The sequence below is a fragment of the Triturus cristatus genome, chromosome 2_1 (assembly GCF_964204655.1).
Source record: "Triturus cristatus chromosome 2_1, aTriCri1.1, whole genome shotgun sequence".
Lineage (NCBI taxonomy): Eukaryota > Metazoa > Chordata > Amphibia > Caudata > Salamandridae > Triturus > Triturus cristatus.
This window is the reverse complement of record NC_140581.1, coordinates 929,245,034-929,266,204: the sequence shown is the minus strand read 5'-3', so window position 1 is coordinate 929,266,204 and position 21,171 is coordinate 929,245,034. Positions and strand designations below refer to the sequence as shown.

General features: G+C 51.5%; 1 protein-coding gene across 3 annotated transcripts in view; it reads left to right on the top strand.

Annotated features, from left to right (window-relative positions):
• The window catches only part of VPS13A (vacuolar protein sorting 13 homolog A), a 2,314,464-nt gene that overhangs the window by 1,386,972 nt on the left and 906,321 nt on the right, over nt 1–21,171 (top strand). For all 3 annotated transcript variants that reach the window (XM_085633365.1, XM_085633382.1, XM_085633374.1), the window contains one exon: nt 20,393–20,521. In XM_085633365.1, coding sequence (XP_085489491.1) covers nt 20,393–20,521 — 129 coding nt within the window. The remainder of the gene's footprint in view (nt 1–20,392; nt 20,522–21,171) is intronic.

Here is a 21,171-nt window from a genome sequence, read left to right as displayed (position 1 = left end):
TTTGGCTGTTGTAAGCCGTGTAGGCCCTGAGATTAGTCCTTCTGTATATTCTTTCTTGGCTGATTGACAAGCCATCTGTGTTTTTCCCTGTGGGTCTTTTTGTTTGTCCTCTGCTGCGGAAACATTTTCCTAAGAGGGTTCCCATGTTCTGGGACGTAACATGCCCTATGTGGGGTAATGGTAGCTATTACATAGCTCTATCATGTGCTGGGGAGGTGTGGTCGCCCTTCGGGCTTCTGCTCTCCGTGGCGTCAAGGTATATCGCAGGTGCGATCTAATTGCTGCTTGTTTTGGAGTGGCTTGTGTTGCGCCCCGGTCCGTCCTCCTCCTGGGTCGCTGTGTCGCTCGCCTAGTCTGGCCTGCTGTCTGCGGCATCGCGTTGTAGTGGTTTTGCGCTTCTGTCCGACTTGGTCCTCTGTCTGGTGTTCCCGGGGGGACTGGCTTCCCTGGCTTTTGTGTTCTGGTGGATGGCTTGGTCCGTCCCCCTCTCTCTTTTTCTATATGCCTGGTTCCACTTCATTCGTGGGTCAGTGTGTGCCGGCCCGCCCCTTAAGGCATGTCCTGGCCCTTCTTGGCCTTTTCTTGTCTCTGCCTTTGGCTGGCGCCTAGCTTGTCTGGGGTGCACAGTAGGAGAGTAGGGTCTACTTTCTATGTTCACCCCCACTTTTTGCTTCACTGGTTTTCGACTTAGATGTGGCTGTGGGCCTGCCAATCAGACCCACAGCCCAGCTGTTCTCTCTCTAAATTCATACTATGTACTTTAGGTGCATAACCCAATTGGTAAGGGTCACCTTATTGGCCCCTGTATAGTGTACCTTAGGTACCCAGGGCATAGGTGTACCCTAGGCCTACCAGGGGCTGCAGCATGTATTGTGCCACCCCTGGCCTGGCCTCCATTATGACACAACTGGCTGATCACTCAGCTGGGGCAAGGTTGTGTAATCACCCCTTGCTTAGGTGTAGTATTCCTATACCTACCTTATATATAGACACATGTGTACCTATCAGCCACTCCTATGGCAGGCCTTAACAATCCTGGAGGCAGAGTGCTTGGTAATATGTGAGATGGTGCTCTAGCATGAGCTGAGCCTTTCTGCAGCTTTCGGAACCATGTCCTTATAGCTGTTCTATGATATAGCCTACCATATACTCTTAAAGTACCTTATAATCTTAAACGGTTATGGTAACTATGGTTTGGCTTTATCAAAACATGTTGTGTAAGGTGTCTAACACTTTGGAATAATACCCCCATACCATTTCTGGCAATGAGGATATTATTCCTCCCTTCTAGAGGGAGAGGACATGTTGAAACCTACTTACCCGGTTAAAGTTAACCAGAGCCCCAGCATCACAAAATGGATGCTGCTGCCACAGACACAAGTCTGACCTCCTGCTGCTGGGAGTCCTTCCAGCGAGGGAGGCTTGGACAATAGGTTTCCTGCCTTGGGAGGTGCGAGCACCACCCCAGACAGGACTTAGTGTATTGGGGCAGGGAGGGATGAAAGAAACTAGACACTGCCTGGGGCACACAAGGTGTCCCATGCATAGTCCAGTTCAAACCGGCGCTGGGGCACTCCAGCCCCAGCTCTGGCGCGAAACTGGACAAAGGAAAGGGGGTGTAACCACTCCCCTTCCTGGTCCCACCCATAGGAGGGACCTTGCAGGTAGCCCAGCACACTAGCCCAGTATATCAATAGTTAGTTGATCCCTGAAAAATTAGATTATCCTGAATCTGCAACTTGAACAGAAACTCTGGACCTTCGACATTCGACCTCTGGAAGAAGACTGAAGACTCTCCCTTGTGGCCAAGGAGTGACCACCCTGGGCAACCAGGCACCATCCAGCGACCGCTGCTTGCTTTGCGACTGATCCTACGAGGGACGACTGCAGAGACTGACCAGCGCCGAGACTTCCAGACACCTCTGACCCAGATCCACATCTGCAGCAAAGCTGAGACCCGTGGAGGCGACGAGGGACGTGGGACCGGCGACTTGGGAAAAGTGGCTAGTAACTGACTAGCGCAACTTCTGAGGCTTCCTCGAGGCTGTGCTTGGGGAATTGAGAAGCCCCCATACCGAGCACCATCTGCAAAGAAGATCAGCTCCCCACACTTCACGTGTTCTGCATGGGGCCCTTCTGCACCTGAGTTGCTCGACGTGTTGTCCAGTTGCTGGCCCGTTTGCTAGTGACCTCTGCGACTACGAACCTTTGATTTCATCTTGCTGGTCCGGCTCCTCCAGACTGGCACGCGCTCCTCTGTGAAAGAGAAGCACCCCAGACCTTCCTGGTCTGCACCAGAAGCAAGACCTCCATTCTGCGTGGGTTCCGCTTGCCAAGGCTTGTTGGGTCCTAACTCAACATCGACGGCGCCGACAGCAAGAGCCTTCGTGGGACAGCTTGCCTCCTGGTCCTGGTCGTCCTCGACGTCTCCTGGTACCCGTGGCTGCTGCGACAAGCTTCACCTCTTCACCTGCATCTGCACGACATTGCCTGGTTCCTTCCCGGCTCCTGGCTGGTGACCTAGACTCTGTCCCTTCTGCTTGCAGGTACCCTTCCTTCTTGATTCCATCCTTGGGATCCACCGGACACTCTTCACTGACTGCCTGTCAGCAACTTTCCTTCAGGCATCCATAGGAGTCAACGACAAAACCCGACGCAAGTTCACACCTATGCACCCGCAGCCCGTGGGCTAGGTAACTTGAGTACTCCGGTGCTCACAAGGGTAGTGACTATCCTAGGGTCTAGTTTCCAAGTCTTGAACTCCTAGCTATTCCAGAAGTGTCCTAAAACTTTTAAATTCTAATAACTACTATTTCTATCGACTTTTACGCATTACGCGTGAGTGTTTCCACTCTGCACCTAAATCCCGTGGGCCTCCCACTTCCTAACCTTTGGTAGTATAGTGTAGCCCCAGCGATTCCCTAGGCCTAGGCCTATCCTGTGTTCGTGATAGTGGTTCTTATTCCACTTACTTAGTATATGGTTTGCGTGGCCCCTAGGGCCTAACTGTATTACTTACCTGTGTGACTTAATGTATGCTTAAATAAGACTGTGTTGTACTTAACTCGAATCTCATAAAGAGTGCTGAGGGTATTTTGACTAGAATAAATACATTCTATTTTTATATATATCTGTTGTGGTGTCCTTTCATTTGGTATTCAAGGGATTACAAATGGTATAACAGCTGGCTTCACATGCCATACAGAGTTTAGCCTAAGACTGCTCTTGTCCATGCTACCACTAGGATAGCTGGTCTATAAGGTTGACTTTACAACCAATCACCATAAGGGTTGTTTGAACTGATACAGGGTGTACACTAGAATTAGTGACATCATATATCAGGCCAACTTCTCACATGCACCGTTCCGTGGTGTAGTCTGCTGCTGGCTGTGCATGCCAGTGCTGGCCTGTTGTTCTGCTACACCGTTGTGGCCTATGATGCATTCTCTTGTGCTCTTCTTCTTCCGTCTGCACTTTTGGCGGTGCAACCGTCCCTGCCTTGTCCACTGCTTGCGGCCGGGGTGTGTACAGCTCTTTCTGTCACTGTGTATGTGTTTCTACAGGTGGGCCCTGCCTCCGGTTCTACCTCTTCTCCCTAGGGGTTGAGGTGGTCCTTGTGTTCCTTGAGGCTTTTAGGGCGCTGTCTGCCCCTGCGGGGTGTTGGGCGGTTCTCCCTTGGTTGGGCTTAGGTTATCCTGGCCTTTCCCTTCTTGTCCCTGTGACATGTCCCCTGCTGGGGCCCTGTGTCTCTCCTGGTGGGGAGGCTCTCTCGCAGGCCATCCTCCCTTCTGGGTATGGCTATGGTATCTATTCTACGTTAAGGAATCTGAGGTTAGTAGTCTCTATCAGATGTACAATTTACTTATCTTCGGTAACGATGTATCTGGTAGAGACAATTCTAGCCACAGATTCCTTCATGACCCGCCTTCCTCCCCGTTCCGCGAGGACCCTCCGCTTGGGTTTCTGCAGACGCCTCCCTCTGGATGGCTTATCTTCTGTGGATGTCCTCTTCGTTTCTTTTGGTCGGTCATCCCTCCGGATGGTTTTTCTCTGGCGTGAGAGCCTTCTTTTGCTCTTTCGCTCTGCTGTTGAAGTTTCTGATCCCCACCTGGTCCTCTTCGTTGGGGGTTCTTTTGCCTGTCCTTTGCCCTACTCCTTTCGGGGGTTATGGTCCTCCATGGCACTGTCATCTGCGGATGGTTTTCCTATCCTTTGCTCTCCTACTCCTTTCAGAAGTCGTGGCCATCCTTGGCAGTGTAGTTTGGTGGTGGCTTGCTGTTGATCCCCTGTTCCGGACTTGTGGCCTTTTCCCTTGTGGTGGTGGTTGCAGTCCCTCTCTCTTTCAGTCACGGCGTTTTTACATGCTTGTGCCTCTAGGGTGGCTCTCGCCTTGGCTTGCGAGGTGGTTCAATGGAGTGGTTCTTGCGCTTTTCTTGCTCTAGCTTTGCTGCACCAACCTTCTGGTACTTTACTGCCACCTGGTGCTCTCGCCTTTGCTTGTGCACTTGTTCCTCAGAGTGGTGCTCTGCTCTTTTCCCGCTCTGGTCTGCTGTTGTCGCCTTCTGGTGCCTTGGTGCCACCTAGTGATGTTTTCTCACCTTTTTGTTTTCCTCTATTTTGTTTCTCTGGTTTTTTCGCACACTGTTCCCATGCTCTCCTCAGTTTTGTTCTGATGGCTCCGCGTTGTGGCGTGGAAAAGTTCTCCGAAGCAAACTGACATCAGCGTGCCAGGGTGGGGCTTATGTGACCTCGCTGACGTCGCGCCCTCGGAGGACGTCGGGGCAGAGTCGCGTGGTACAGCCCCCCGGCGCGCAGAGATGCTGGGCAAGAAAGTTTTCCGGGTCCAGTCTCATGCCGGGGATAATTCTACGTTAAGGAACCTGCGGCTAGAATCATCTCTACAAGATGCATCGTTACCGAAGGTAAATAACATGTACGCCAAGAACAGATGCTTACTGGGTAAGTAACATTATCTTGCCTTACAAAAGGTCATACAACACAAGAACTCAGGTGGATAGTTCTAGAACAACTCCAAGCACACTCAGGAGACATAGAGAGAGATCTTTTTGAAAAAGAACACCTGTGGATTTATAAATTATTTACACAACATAAAATACTGAATGATGAAATACCATGGAGGAACATCCTAGGAGATGTACAATAGATCAGACATGACAACACCATGGATGGTTCTTAAGTCTAAAACTATAAAACCCAGGTACCAACATGGGCACAGTACTCAATAGGATAGATCTACACCACATCCTAGAAAGAACTACAATTTTTACAAATTTAGTTGTTCTGTAGTTTATGAGCAGATCACGTGACTGTCACATGACAAAGAAAAGGAAGTCATTTTCTGTTCAAAAAACAAAAACCTGTAATTTACGATGGAATCACTACTAAGAATCTGAGCCTAAAATACTGGCTATTAATCTACATGACAAAGACCAATAAGACACTGATTCACATCCTATGAGGAAGAAAAAGACTAGAACTACAATTCCAAAGAAATTAGTAGTTCTTTCATAGACCTCCCAATCATGTGATGGTCACATGATGAGAAAGAGAATAAAACCGGAGACACCCGGCTTCTGCCCCTTGATTCAGGGTGCGGGGAGCCGAATAGGTAAAGACGCGGGCAATGTCCTTTGACGAGGTAAGTAATGCAAAAGCAGGAGAGTCCCTGATGCATCTTCTATTTAAAAATCCTTATTCAGAGCACCTATTATACACGCTATGCTTTTGTTTATGTTTTCAATTTGTTCCAACAGAGTGTGATCATAAGGAGCGACCCCTACCCCCAGATTAACCCTATGAAACCTTATTGACTAAATAGGCCAAGTAGGTGTAGACTATGTAAACTTTTTTAATCACATGCATGGTGTACAATATCACTTGATTTTATCATAAATGCCCGATACTTATTTTAACATGTAATATAGACTATAAGAGGTTTTTAACACAAGTGTGCATGACAAGACGCACAAGTGCATGGGAGAAAATACGTACAATCCTTAAAAAATAGCTATTTCATTACTGCATAATGCTATTGATTCTCTCTCCCTCAGCTCAGACCAATGCAAAAAGGAAAAAGTCCAAAATGCTGGTCTGTATGATTTGCGTGCATACCTTTCTTAAAAACTTTTTTTTTTTTAATAAAGTACAGATATATAAACGGCGATAAAGGGCAGTTAACCTTCTTTGGATTAGCGCAAAAATAAGGTCCTGAAGAAAGCCGACCTACCCACATGGGTAATTCTAACGGCTGAAACATGGCGATCTCAGATGTATAGGGTCACTACTCCCCTATGACATTGCACTGTTTTAACCTTGCCAATGGACCAACCATTAAAAAAGTAGTAGGATCTAGCATGCAATTTTAATTTCTTTTCACAATCCCTGAAACCACATAGACAAAGAACTCCACTTACAAACGTGTTGAGCCCATTTCCCCACACTAGGTGAGTGGGACGAGGGTCAGATGAAGCCAGCGATAGGTGGTACCTGTGGGTGAAGACCCTAAAATATGTTCCACAAGGGCTCAGTGATTTTCTCCGATTTACCTGGGTGAACAAACTTTCACTAGAGTGAGATAGTGGCAACACAACATTCTGTCTTCTGGATAGTAATAGGATCCAACAAAATAAGGTAACCCTCCTCAAGTATTGTTGTTAAGCATTTGTTGTACACACTCAGGCAAGAAATGATTACTCACACTTAATGACTAAACAAGAGACCAATACTTTGTAAAAATGTTACTTTGTTACTTTATTACTAGTACCAAAGAACTTAGTTGCAGGTAGGTACAGTTTTCAAATTGGCAATACTTTTCAATGTAGAAAAAGAATAATTAATGCAAGACTTCAGATCATCATGGTAGATACATTTTTAAGAAATGGCAATAATTTGCAAGTCAAGAAAAAAATTACACTTAGTGCAATATTTCAGTCGAGCAATGTTATCCTATGGGAGGAAAACAAGAATGCACTTTCACAGGTAAGTTCTTTACTTACAAACCCAGTCTTCATGTTTTAGGTTAGCACAGGGCAAGGTTAAAGTGAGCACAAAAACTACACCAGCAGCAGGCATGGGACGGCGGGGTGCAGAGGTCAAATTCGGAGTTGGGTGCCCAATGTTAACCAATGGAGACTGGGGACACTTGAAGTCGTGCAACTTACAGGTAAATAAAGCGGAGTTAAAGGTCAACACCCAGGGGTTGAGACAAGCACTGGGAGGGCCACGAGGCAGCACCAAACATATACCCTTAGCGGCACAGGGGCGGCTGGGCGCCCAGTACAATTCAATGGGGTACAACGGTTTCAAACAAAGGTTGCAGGCTCAGACCAGGAAGCCGAATGAAGGAAACCAGTAGCCTTGGAGGTAAGTTCAGAGGCTAAGTGTCACCGAAACACCGTCTGTTGGGCTCCCCAAAGCCTGGAGGCTGCAGGTGCAGGGGTGTTCTTTGATTTCAGAAAAGCCTAACTGGAGCCAGTCACGATTAGGGGGACCTTCGTGTTGAGGCTGCAGTCCTCATCATGGAGTCCAGGAGGGGTCAGCCAATGGTGGACTCAGGCTCTGGATCGCTGGGGAACCTCGCTGGGACCGGTGGACCACTTGGACTCTGGCCAAGGTCTCTTCTGCAGTGGTGGATTCGGAAGCGGGGTTCCGCAATTCTGCAGGTCACGGAGGCCTTTCTTGGAGTTTCTTGTGAACAGGTCCGCTGTTCTGGTCTTTGTTGAAGGCAGCAGTCCTTCTGGAGGCTTTTGAAGGTTGCTGGGTTGCAGTGTGAGTCGTCGTTTTTTGAAGGATTTTCGAGGGCTTCAGACAGGCCGGTAGGGCAGGGGCCAAGTCTCTGGGTGTCTTCAGTCTTCTTTTGCTGAACAGCTCTTGGATGCCCTCTTCCTTTGTAAGTCGTCAGGAACTGAGGACTAAGGTTCATGGGTGCCCCTAAATACTCAATTTAGGGGCGTTACAGGGGTCAGAATTTAGTAGCCAATGGGCTACTTACCTTTAAGGTGCCTAGACCCTTTGTATTTCCACTCATTCTGGGGTGGGGTCCTACCCCTAACCCTATTGGCTAGAATCCTCTAAAGCAATGTGGAGGATTCTCAAAGGAGGGGGTCACTGCAGTTCAGGGAACCTTAGGGTTGGTCCTGGCTGAGAGGGAACACACCTTTTTTTATTTTACTAATTTTCCTGCCTACATTGCCTCCAAAAGTGGGGCTTGGTCATGGGGGCAGGCTCCTCCACTAGCTGGAGGGGCCCTGGTCAGCATAACAAAGGACGTGAAGCCTTTGAGGCTCACCAGCTTTCTGCGCTGTTCCTGCTTGGGGGTAGGTGTGAAGCACCTCCACCCAAAGCAGGCTTTGTTTCTGATCCACGAGAGCATAAGTCTCCCACCTCAGGGTGTCAGAAACATATCTAGTAGTGGCAGACTGGTGCAGACCAATCAGGCACACACTAGTGGGTTGGTGGGTTTTCAAGGGGGACCTCTGAGGATCCCTCTGGGTGCATTTCTTAATAAATCCACCACTGGCATCGGTGTGGATTTATTAAGCTGAGATGTTTGTTACCAAACATCTTGGAATTCGGTGAAGCCATGATGGAGCTGTTTTACTCGTTGTGACAAGCTCTCAGCTCATGTACTCCGTATGGCTTCACTGGGCACCTAAAATGTCTAAGAATGGACATAGACTCTATAGGAACATATCTGCTCATGCACTTATGCCCTCACGTGTGTTATAGTGCACCCTGCCTTAGGGCTGTAAGGTCTGTTGTAGGGGTGACTTACCTATGCCTCTTGCAGTGCTGGTAAACCTGGCACAAAGGGATTTGTACCAGGTCGACTCTTCTCTTTTATCTACACCAAAACACGCAAGTTGCAGTGTGCATGTGTTTGGTGAAGGGTCTCTTAGGGTGGCACAATACATGCTGCATCCCTTGGAGACCCTCTCTGGGCACAGTGCCCTTGGTACCACTGGTGCCTTTTACAAGGGACTTATATGTGGTCCAGAGGTGTGCCAATTGTGTGACGCAAAGGTAATATTTTGGGAAGGAATACAAGCACTGGGAAACTGAATAGCAGGAGTCCAGTGCACATTCAATCAAAGATGCATTAGAGTCAGGCAAAAAGTGGGGGGGACTGTTTATCTGAAAGAGACTGTAGTTATAGATTCCTTACCTTTAGAATTACCCCCAGGCGTCAGACTGGATCCGGAGATTTTTCTCTAGCCGTACATCTGCGTGTCAGTTGGTGGCCTCGGTCGGCTCTGCATCCGTCGTTGGCGTTGTGGTCGCCAGTATGACCTCGCAGTGTCTACTTAGATGCCGCCCCTGTGCGCTAACATCAGTTCTTTCTTCTCTCCCCCCCCCCCAGCCTTTGGCAGATCAAGAGAGGGCTACCCCATAGTCACTTTTTGACTAACTTTTCCTGGTCTTTTGTCAACTTCTTTTTGAGTCCTACAACTCCTGGTGTATGAGGGATGTCTCATTGACGGCCTGCGTTCAAGCCGTGCAAGGACTGTAACCGCCTGATATCGGTTATGGACCCTACCTCGTGTGCCTCTGGTGCCTGGAGCGCGACCACTCCCCGAATTCGTGCTTCGACTGCTGGCCCAAAAATTCCAAGTCTTTGCGGGAGCGGTCCCGAAACTTGTTGGAGGCCAAGCCGTCGGTTCCACGCCGGTCGAGAGGACTGTCTTGGGACCAATCACGGAGCCACCACAATCATTCGTCATCCAAGTCTTTGAGATTTTCGGGTAAGTCGAAGCACAAGAAGAAGGCGAAGAAGCAGCGTCGCTCTTCGTCTTCTCCCCCCGGTCAGCCGACGCAACGCAAGGACCCGGAGCGTCGTCGTTCTCAAGCTCCGTCTTCGGAGCCTGCTCCAGGGATGGCACTCAAGTTTCCCCCCTTTCCCGATGCCGGAGCGTCGCCTGTCCAGCTTTGAGCTTTCTACGAAGTGCTTTATGGCATCTTTGGGCAGCTCAACTCCGCAGGCGCGCCTTCAGGCCCCAGCGACTCAGCTGGGGGCCCTGGGACTTCTATGCCGGTGGCTCAGGTCCCGGAGCGCCCCCGAGGATCCAGGCCTGAATCTGGATCAACGCCGTTCAACCTCACGGTACCTCCCCCAACGCTGATCCCGACGACGACGCCCCTGGCCCCGGTTGTACCCCCGACCGGCACCGACCCCAGCGTCACCCCGACTAGGACATGGCTCCGGACCAACGTCGAGACCGGCTCCGGAGTGTACTTTTGTGCTGCTGTTCATCCCTGGTGTTCCTTTCAGGTCTGACTGGCAACCAGAGGAGGGTGAAGAGGACTGGGAGGGGTATGTTGACCCTTTAGCTGACCAGCTTGATGAGCCGGACTGGCGAGAGGACCTGGGTGACGCCAATGATCTGGATACCTCCCCAGACCTTGCCATGCTTTCTTCCCATGGTATGCTTTATTCCCCTACTGTGGCTATGGAGAAGGGAGCGTCCAACATCGTGGTGTTGCTGAGGCCTTGGGCCTAGAGCTTCCTACGGTGGCAGTCAGGACTAACCTCCTGACAGAGGTGAATCAACTGGCGGCAGGCTCTTTGGAGCCCCTTCTGCCTTTTAATGAAGCCCTCACGGACGTCCTTCTGGGCACTTGGTCCAAGCCCAGCACAGGGGCTCCTGTGGACAGGATGATTTCCCGATGCCACTGCCTGGCCCCGGGCAACGCACTTTTCCTCTCCCAGCACCCGACCCCCGAGAGCTTGGTAGTCCAAGCCTCGTCCTCAAAGGGCGCATTCCCTACTGCTCCCCCAGATAGGGAATCCAAGAAGCAGGACCACCTAGGGAAGAAGATGTTTTCTTCCGCCAGCTTAGCGCTGCGGTCGGTAAATACCACATGCCTCTTGGGCCGCTATACCCATACAGTGTGGGATACGGTTGTACAAGTGCTGCCACAGTGTTCGGAGGAGGCCCGGGCCATTCTCACCCGCGCAGTGGCAGAGGGTAGAGATGCAGCTAAATTCACCATCAAATGTGGGCTGGATACAGAAGACTTGGTGGGCAGAATGGTTTCCACGTCAGTAGCTCTGAGGGGCTACGCCTGGTTGAGGATGTCTGGTTTCTCTGGGGATATCCAATCCACCTTACTGAACATGCCCTTTGATGGCAGTCGCCTTTTTAGTGACAAAGCAGACTCAGCGCTTCAAGGATTCCAGGGCTAAGGCTAGATCCTTGGGCCTTGCGGCAACTTCTCGCCCCACACAGTCTGCTTTTTGCCCCTCGTAGCTAAGGAAGGGGTGCCCTTCCATGTTTGACCCAGTCTAGCCACCGGTTCACGCAAGCTGCCTTCCCTGTGCGTGGCCGCAGACGTGGGACCCAGTGACGCGGGTCTTGTGGCCAGCAGGTGGGCCAATCCACCCATACCCCCCCTGCAGCAGACTCCAAACACTCCTAGTCCGACCTTTCAGGCCACCAGAGGCCAGTGGGTGGCAGGATTCGGCATCACCTTCCCCACTGGCGCACCATCACGTTAGACAGGTGGGTTTTGGCGATGGTCCGAAGGGGCTACTCCCTCCCCTTCAACACTACCCCTCCCTGTATGCCACCATCCTTCCATCGCATGCCGGAGGATCATTTGGCCCTTCTCTGCCAAGAAGTTGCAGCTCTCTTGGCCAAGGGAGATATCGAAAGGGTTCCTGTGCCAGACGTAGGTCGTGGTTGCGACTCCCACTACTTCTGGTACCCAAGAAGGACAAAGGCCTGCGTCCTATCTTACACCTCAGGGCCCTCAACCGCTTCCTCTGGAAGGAGAAATTCAAGATGCTCACGTTGGCTCTGGTCCTATCTGCCTGCGACCCCGGAGATTAGATGGTAGCGTTGGACTTGCAGGACGCCTATTTCTATATCCCTGTCCTGCCGGCCCACAGGCGTTATGGTTCACGGTAGCCCACAAGCATTTTCAGTTCACCGTGCTCCCCTTTGGCCTTAAAAGTGCTAAAGTGATGGCGGTGGTTGCATCTCATCTGCGCAGATCAGGGGTTCCAGTCTTCCCCTATCTCTACGACTGGCTGTTGAAGCCAAGTGGGCCCCAGGCTGTAGTCTCCCACCTCCAGAATACGGCGGACCTCCTGCATTCGCTGGGTTCACTATCAACGTGCCGAAGTCACACCTGACTCGCTTTCAGAAGCTCCTTTTCATCGGATACGGCGCATTTTTGGGTCTAAGCTCCCGAACAGCAAGTCCAGGATATTCGGGCTATGATACCGATGTTTCAGCCTCTATCCCGGATCTCGGTGAAACTGACCCTGAGGCTGTTGGGCCTCATGGCCACCTGCATCCTGCTGGTTGATCATGCCAGGTGGCATATGCGGGATCTGCAGTGGGACCTGAAGTACCAGTGGGCGCAGCATCGGGGCAATCTTTCCGACGTAGTCCAGATCTTGGAGGGGACTGCACATCAATTGCAGTGGTGGTTAACAAACCAAGCTTGGGTGAGATCCCTCTCCCTTCCTCAACCAGAGCTACCAGTGGTGACCTATGCATCACTCCTAGGATGGGGCTGCCACATGGAAGAGGCGGAGATCAGAGAACTCTGGTCTCCGGCGGAGTCCAGCCTCCACATCAACGTTTTGGAGCTCAGGGCTATTCGTCTAGCACTGAAGGCATTCCTTTCCTCTATAAAAGGAAGTGTAGTGCAGGTGTTCACAGACAACACCACCGCCATGTGGTACTGCAACAAACAGGGCTGGGTGGGGTTGTGGACCCTATGTCAAGAGGCTCTTCGCCTTTGGACATAGCTGGAATATCAGGGCATATCCCTGGTGGTTCAACAACTTCCGGTTCTCTGAACGCCAGGGTGGACAAGCTCAGCCGTCGGTGCATGATGGATCTCGAATGGCGTCTTCACTCGGAGGTGGTGCAAGTTGGGAAAAGCCTTGGTTAGATCTGTTTGCCACAGTAGAGAACGCGCACTGTCAGCAGTTCTGCACGCTGGAATTTCCAAGACGGCACTCGCTCTCTGACGCCTTTTGACGCGAGTGAAGTTGCGGCCTCATCAACGCCTTTCCATCTGTACCACTTCTGCACCGAGTGCTGAAGAAGATCAAGAGCGACCGGGCACAAGTCATTCTTGTGGCACCGGACTGGGCATGAAGAGTCTGGTACCCTGAGCTCTTGAGCATGGCCATCTATCCTCTGATCAGACTGCCTCTTTGGGAGGATCTTCTGTCGCAGCAGCAGGGGACGGCCCTCCACCCAAACCTGTTTAGCCACCTCCTTGCGTCGAGATTGAGCAGCGGCAGTTAACAGCTTTTGGCCTTCCGCCCGAAATCTGTAATGTCATCTTGGCACCTATACCTCCCTCCACCGAGTCTGTATACGCATGTAGATGGAACAAGTTTGTGGCATGATGCACATCAAAGGCTGTGGATCCCCTTTCTGTCCCTCTTTCGGAGATACTCTTGTTCATCCGCTCGGCCCATGGCACTTTTAAAGGCTACCTTTCGGCCGTTTCTGCTTTTCTTCGCCTTCCTGATCAGCCTTCCCTTTTTAAGTCCCCTATTGTAAATAGACTTCTGAAGGGCATTACTCATCTCTTTCTTCCTTCCCCGTTGGTAATGCCACAGTGGGACTTGAACCTTGTCTTGACATTCCTTATGTGTGCTCCCTATGAGCCTCTACATAACTGCCCTATCAGACTCCTTACTCTGAAGACTGCCTTACTTGTCGCCATCACCTCTGCTCTCAGAGTGAGTGAGCTTCAGGCTTAGTCCTCTTGCGTTTATCCAGACAAAGTAGTCCTTAGCACTCTGGCTTCTTTTCTTCCTAAAGTGGTTACATCATTTCACATAGTCCAGACCATCACTCTGCTCACCTTTTTCCTGCCCCCGCATCCCCCCAAAGAGGAGGAGAGACTCCACCGTCTGGACCCAAAATGTGTGAGGTCTTTCTATCTAGACCGTACAAGAGATTTCCCGGTGGACGATCAACTCTTCCTTGGCTATGTGGGCGCCAAGAAAGGTCGGGCTAAGCACAAACGCACCATCTGTTGATGAGTTGTCCTATGTATCTGAAAGAGACATGTTAGTGATCGATTCCTTACCTTAGAATATCCCCAGGCGTCAGACTGGATCCGGAAAGTTTTGCTAGCAGTACCCCTGCACATCAGTAGGTGTCGTCGTGCGGCTCCGTGTCTGTCGCTGGCGTCGTAAGCGCTGAGATGACGTCACGGAGACTAGTTAGGCGCCACCCATGCGCGCTGACGTCAGTTCTTTATTTTTCCGCGCCAGAAAGCGCAGATCCGGTTAGAGCACGTACCTTAGTCACTTTTTGACTACCCTTTTTGAGACTTTTTGTCTCTTCTACTCCTTGGTGCACGTAGGGATGCCTGGATTTAAGTCTTGTTGGGCCTGCCGTCACAATGTCGGTGGTGGACCCCCACGATTTCTGCCTCTACTGCCTGGAGACCGACCACGACTCCCGGGACTGTCGGCCCATGGCCCCGAAGGCCTTGAGTGAGCAGCGCCGGAAGCTGCTGGAGGTCCGGCACTCGAATTAGCGCCGTTCCAGGTCCAGGGACCGATCCCGGGAATGCTCGCGGGGCCGCAGTCGTCGCTCCTGGGGCTCCAAGTCTTCACCCTCTGATTCGGGTAAGAGACGACACAAAAAGAAGTCGAAGAAGCGAGTTCGCTCTCCGACATCTCCCCATCGGTCCTCGGATGTGGACGAGGGGGACAGGGGTTCTGCCCCTGCGGCTCCTTTGGAGCCTGCGAGTCCCGCGGACTACCCACCTTACCCGGGTCGGTCGGCAACTCCCGAACAGATGCAAGAATTTCTTGCTACCACGGACCGCCTCTTTAAGCCTTGGGCTCCCGCCGGTGTGCCTTCGGGCCCCGCGGTCCCGTGTCCGGATCCTGTTGGGCCACCGGTACTGCCGGTGGATCCAGCTTCGGCGCCACATGGTCCAGCGCTGTCCGCTCCGGTCCCAGCGCCACCCTCAGCTTCGCCTCCGGCGCCGCAGTGGGTGCCATTTGTCCCGCCCTTGCCCAGGTTCCAAGACCATTTTCTTCCTACCTGGGATCCGCATTGGGACGCGGCTCCTGCTCAGTCCCGGCCTGCGGCGTTCCCGGCGCCGTTTCTGATGCCATTTATTCCTTCTCCGGCTTCAGCTCTGCCGCCGCGGTCTGTTCCCCATGCGGCAGAAGTGGAGGAGGACTGGGATGGGTCCGAGGACCCTCTTGCCCGTCAGTGTGACTCCGAGCAGGACTGGGTAGACGACTTGGAGGATGCTGGTGACCTCGACGTCTCCTTTGACCCTTGGTTTGAATCTCCCCCGCCTACCATGGAGGTGGGCGCCTCCTACACGATGGTGCTCCGTCGGGCAGCTGAGGTCCTCAACCTTGATCTTCCTACGGTGGCCTTCAAAACTAATCTCCTCACTGAGGTGCTCCAGACGGCGTCCACTTCGTCGGAGCCCCTGCTCCCATTTAACGATGCCCTCACTGATGTCTCGTAGTGCTTTTCCCACGGCTCTGCCGAATAAGGACTCTTAAGAAGCTGGAACAGTTCGGTAACCGGCTGTTCTCTTCGGCCAGCTTGGGGCTGCGGTCAGTGAACACCGCCTGCTTATTGGGCCACTATTCCCACATGGTGTGGGATACAGTTGCACAGGTGTTGCCTCGGTGTCCTGAAGAGACCCACGCTGTGCTGTCCCAAGCTGTTGTCGAGGGTAAGGATGCGGCTAAGTTCGCCATTCCGTGTGGTTTGGGACACTGCAGACTCACCGGGTAGGGTGATTTCTACGACTGTGGCGCTTCGTCTGGTTGAGATCTACCGGGTTCTCGCCAGATGTCCAAAGCTCACTCATGGACATGCCCTTTGATGGCACTCGCCTATTTGGCGATAAGGCTGACAGTGCTCTGGAGCGTTTTAAGGACTCGCGGGCCACGGCCAAGTCCTTGGGTCTTTCCTCAAAAAGCCCGGCCACTCCTGGTTTTCGTTCCTTTCGTGGCCACGGCAGAGGCACCCAGGCTCGTTCCTTCAGCAAGCCTGTGCAGAACCAGCCTCCGCGCGGACGTGTCTTCCGCAGGGGTGGGTCTGGGAATCAGCGTGGGAGTCAGTCCACCTCCGCCCCCACTGTTTCTACCTCCAAACCTTCCTAATCTGAGCTTTGTGGAGCACCCCACGCCGGTGGGTGGCAGGATCCGCCATCACCTCCCCCACTGGCACGCTATCACATCGGTCAAGTGGGTGTTGCAGATCATCCACAAGGGTTACTCCCTTCCCTTTCAAGTCCTCCCCTCCAGCCATTCCACCTCGGTGCCACCGCATGTCGGGGGAACACTTGGTACTTTTCCAGCAGGAAGTCACGGCCCTCTTGGCCAAGGGAGCCATCGAGTGTGTTCCTGGGCCGGAAGTAGGGAGTGGTTGTTATTACCTCTACTTTCTGGTCCCCAAGAAGGACAAGGGGGGCCTGTGCCCCATCTTGGATCTCCGGAACGTCAATCTCTTCCTCCATCTGGATTCGACGCGGTTTCTGGTTTATCCTCCCGAACAGCGAGTCCGGGATATTCAGGTTATGATTCCGATCTTTCAGCCTCTAACCCGGGTTTCAGTCAGGGTGACCCTCCGGCTCCTGGGCCTGATGGCCTCCTGCATCCTGCTCGTGCAACATGCCAGATGGCATATGCGGGCTCTGCAGTGGGACCTGAAGTTCCAGTGGGCACAGCATCAGGGTAACCTGTCCGATCATGTCCAGATCTCGGAGAGCACTGCACGACAATTGCAGTGGTGGCTCACGAATCCCGATTGGGTCGATGGAAAATCCCTCTCCCTTCCCCAACCAGAGCACACAGTTGTGACGGATGCGTCCCTCCTGGGATGGGGTGGCCACTTGGGAGAGGCGGAGATCAGAGGCCTCTGGTCTCCGGCGGAGTCCCGGCTCACTATCAACCTTTTGGAGCTTCGGGCCATCCGACTTGTACTGAAGGCATTCCTTCCCTCTGTCCGGGAAAGTGTGGTGCAGGTGTTCACGGACAACACCACCGTCATGTGGTATTGCAACAAACAGGGCGGGGTGGGGTCCTGCACCCTATGTCAGGAAGCTCTGCGCCTCTGGACATGGCTGGAACATCAAGGCATCACTCGGACGTGGTGCAAGGTCTCTTTCAGCAGTGGGGAGAACCTTGGTTATATCTATTCGCCACCGAAGAGAACGCGCAATGTCATCAGTTCTGCACGTTGGAATTTCCAAGGCGGCACTCGCTCGGCGACGCTTTTCGTCGTGAGTTGAGTTGCGGACTGTTGTATGCCTTTCCGCCTATACCTCTTCTGCCCAGAGTGTTGAAGGAGATTCGGCACGACCGGGCCCAAATCATCCTTGGGGCTCCGGATTGGGCACGAAGATACTGGTATCCCGAGCTACTCAGCATGGCGATCGACCCCCCGATCCGACTGCCTCTTCGGGAGGATCTTCAGTCGCAGCAGCAGGGGACGGTCCTCCGCACGAACCTGTCCAGCCTCCACCTCCATGCATGGAGATTGAGCGGCGACAGTTGACAGCTTTCGATCTTCCTACTGAAGTCTGTGATGTCATTCTGGCAGCCAGGCGTCCCTCCACTAAGACGGTATACGCCTGCCGGTGGCACAAGTTTGTGGCATGGTGCACAGCAAAGTCTGTGGATCCCCTTTCAGCCCCTCTTTCTGAGGTCCTTCTGTTCCTACTGTCCTTGACCCAGCAGGGCTCTGCTCTGGGAACTATCAAAGGTTATCTTTTGGCCATCTCCGCCTTTTTGAGGCTTCCAGGTCAGCCTTCTCTCTTTAAGTCCCTGGTTGTTAACCGTTTCCTGAAAGGCATTACGCACTTGTTTCCTCCCGTGCCGTTCATAATGCCTCAATGGGACTTAAATCTTGTCTTGACGTATCTGATGTGCACTCCCTTCGAGCCCCTTCATATCTATCCTTTGCGTCTTCTCACTCTCAAGACGGCTTTCCTGGTAGCTATCACCTCTGCCACAAGAGTGAGTGAGCTCCAGGCTCTTTCTTCCAAACCTCCTTTCCTTTCTGTTCATCCGGACAAGGTGGTTTTAAGGACCCGTCCTTCTTTTTTGTCAAAGGTTGTCACGCCCTTCCACACCGGGCAGACCATCACTTTGCCCACCTTCTTTCCGCCTCTGCATCCTTCGAAAGAGGAAGAGAGTCTCCCCCTCTCTGGACTCAAAACATGCGCTCTCGTTCTACCTGCAGCGCACACGACAGTTCCGGGTGGATGACCAGCTCTTTGTTGGCTACGTGGGTGCCAAAAGAGGTCGGGCTGTGCACAAGCGGACCATCTCTCGGTGGGTCGTTCTCTGCATCAAGGCCTGTTACTCGTTGGCTAAGAAGGAGCCTCCTGTGGGGCTGCGTGCCCATTCTACCAGGGCGACGGCAGCCACTACTGACTTGGGACGCGGCGTCCCCTTGCAGGATTTTTGTCAGGCAGCTATGTGGGTCTCGCTGCACACGTTTACCAAGCATTACTGCCTAGACAGTCCGGTCCGGAGAGACGGCTTCTTTGGCCGTTCTGTTCTCCGAGACTTTCTGGTGTGATCTTGTTCTCAGACCCACCACCTGGGTTGGTATTGCTGGGGTATCCATTCTAAGGTAAGGAATCTATCACTAACGTGTCTCTTTCAGATGCACAGGTTACTACTACGATATATCTGTAAGAGACATTAGTTAGTGATAGATTCCTTACCGCTCCACCCATCCTCCCCGTTCTGTGAACTGATTTCAAGGGTTAAGGTCATCCCTTTCAGGGCCCTAGTTTCTTGGCACCAGAGGTCAGTTTCTTGTATGTCGTGTACAGAACTGACGTCAGCACACATGGGTGGCGCCTATGTAGTCTCAGCGGCTTCATCTCGGTGCTTACGACGCCAGCATTGGACGCGGAGCCGCACGACGCCACCTACTGACGCGCAGGGGTACTGCTAGCAAACCTTTCCGGATCCAGTCTGACACCTGGGGATATTACAAGGTAAGGAATCTATCACTAACTAATGTCTCTTACAGATATATTGTTACACAAGTAGTAACTTGTGCGTCTGCAGCACATGTTTCTCCCCACACCATTTGTCATGCCTTAGTAGGACCTCAGCCTTGTACTCATGTTCCTAATAAGTGTTTTATTCGAACCTTTGCACAATCGCCCTCTTTGTTTGCTGACCATTAAAACTGCATTGTTAATGGTCATCACATCGGCCAGAAGGGTCAGTGAATTGCAGGTTTCTCTTTCAACCCTCTCTACAACTCCTTTTACCCAGACAAACTGGTCTTCCGGATACGAGCCTCCTTTCTTCCAAAGGTCATCAGTCCTTTCCATGTAGGCCAGAGCATTACCCTGCCTACTTTCTTTGCTCCACCCCATCCCTCCAAAGAGGATGAGATGCTCCACTGTCCGGACCAAAAAGAGCGTAGTCGTTCTATCTTGACCACACAAAAGAGTCCTGGATGGATGATCAACTCTTTGTGAGCTGTGTTGGAGCCAAAAAAAGGAAGGCTGTACAGAAGCGGACCATCTGCCGATGGATTGTCCTGTGTATTGAGATCTGCTGCGCATTGGCCAAGAAACAGCCCCCTGAGGGTTTGCAGGCTCACTCTACCAGAGCATAGGCTGTGACCACTACGGTAGCAAGCGATGTTCCTCTCCTTGATGTCTGTCCAGCAGCGACGTGGGCATCACTGCCCACATTCACAAAGCATTACTACCTGAACAGCCAGGTGTCATAATGAGCACCGAACCCTTTTGATCCTGCAGGACTTTTTGGTTTATTCGGATTTGCAGATCCACCTCCGGGGTGATAAGGCTTGGCTATCTATTCAAAGGTAAGGACTCTGTGCCTAGAAGCCTATATCAGATGAACAAATTACTTACGTTCAGTAATGCCTTATCTGGTAGAGACTCTAACTAGCCGCTGTTTCCTTACTGACCCTCCCAGCTCGGCAAACCGGTTCAGATGTAAATGACACTCTTTTCAGGGCCTTAGTCCTTTCCACACCAGTGGTCAGTTCTCATCATGTCTCCGTGCTCCTGCCATGGAAAGTTGTGAAAGTAACTGACTTCAGCATGCTAAGGTGGCACCTATATAGGTACCTCACACGTCCCTTCCGGCGAGGACGCCGACGCAGAGCTGAACGACGCCATCTCCAGTCCGACACTTGGGAATATTCTAAGGTAAAGTATCTGCATCTAGTTAGAGTTTCTACCAGATAAAGTATTACTGAAGGTAAGTAACTTGCTCTACGAAACTTTTGTTTACACTTGAATGATAAGGAAACTGGTAGTAATTTAAAAAAAAAAGTTTGCAAGTTGTATTAGACAGATTATATTTGTATTGTGTACAGTAATTTAAATGGTATTTACATTTGTGTTCTAGTGCATTCCTTTTTGGCCAGGAAAAGACAGTGATACAGTGCTAATTCAAGTTGAAAACTGCCAATTGCCACCTAAGAGAATTCATTTTAATAAGCAGGAGAACTGCACCTTGCTTCATTTAGATAACAAGGTAAGGTATTGAGTATTTCATTATGAATGATAAATATTATGGTTTACTTTAATGCTTGCACTAGTGCTAATGACCAGACATGCTTCTATTACTTACCGGTACTCTTCATTACTCCGATTCTTCCTTATTCGTCCCATTCCTTGCATAGTAGATTGAGTGTGCCCAATCACTCCCTCTTTCTCACTATTGGAAAGTTGAAACAATCAAAGTAGAAGATTCATTAAAAAAACACCATTTCCCCCAGCGCTTCCTGTTTACTACCAAGCCCAGCAATGGGGCTGATGAAAGAATAGGGAGGGAAGGGAGGGTTTGTAAGGAATGGGACGAGAATGAAAGAATTGGTGTAATGAAGATTACCAGTAAGTAGTTTGAGCATTACCTCCTCATCTTCCTTTCCTCGTCCAGTTCCTTACTTGGTGGAGATATGCCAAAGCAAAACCTCTTTCAGCAGCCCCCGAAAAGAAAGCACAGAGACACTCAGGAGCAAGAAATAATGTGTAATTTCCCTATCCCACAGAAGCACAACAGAATAGGCAAAAAGACCTCCAGAAAAAAGTCCCAACACCCAAAAGCTAAGGACACCGTACATCTGAAAGAAACACGTTAGTTAGATTACTTACCTTAGAATATCCCCAGGCGTCAGGCTGGAT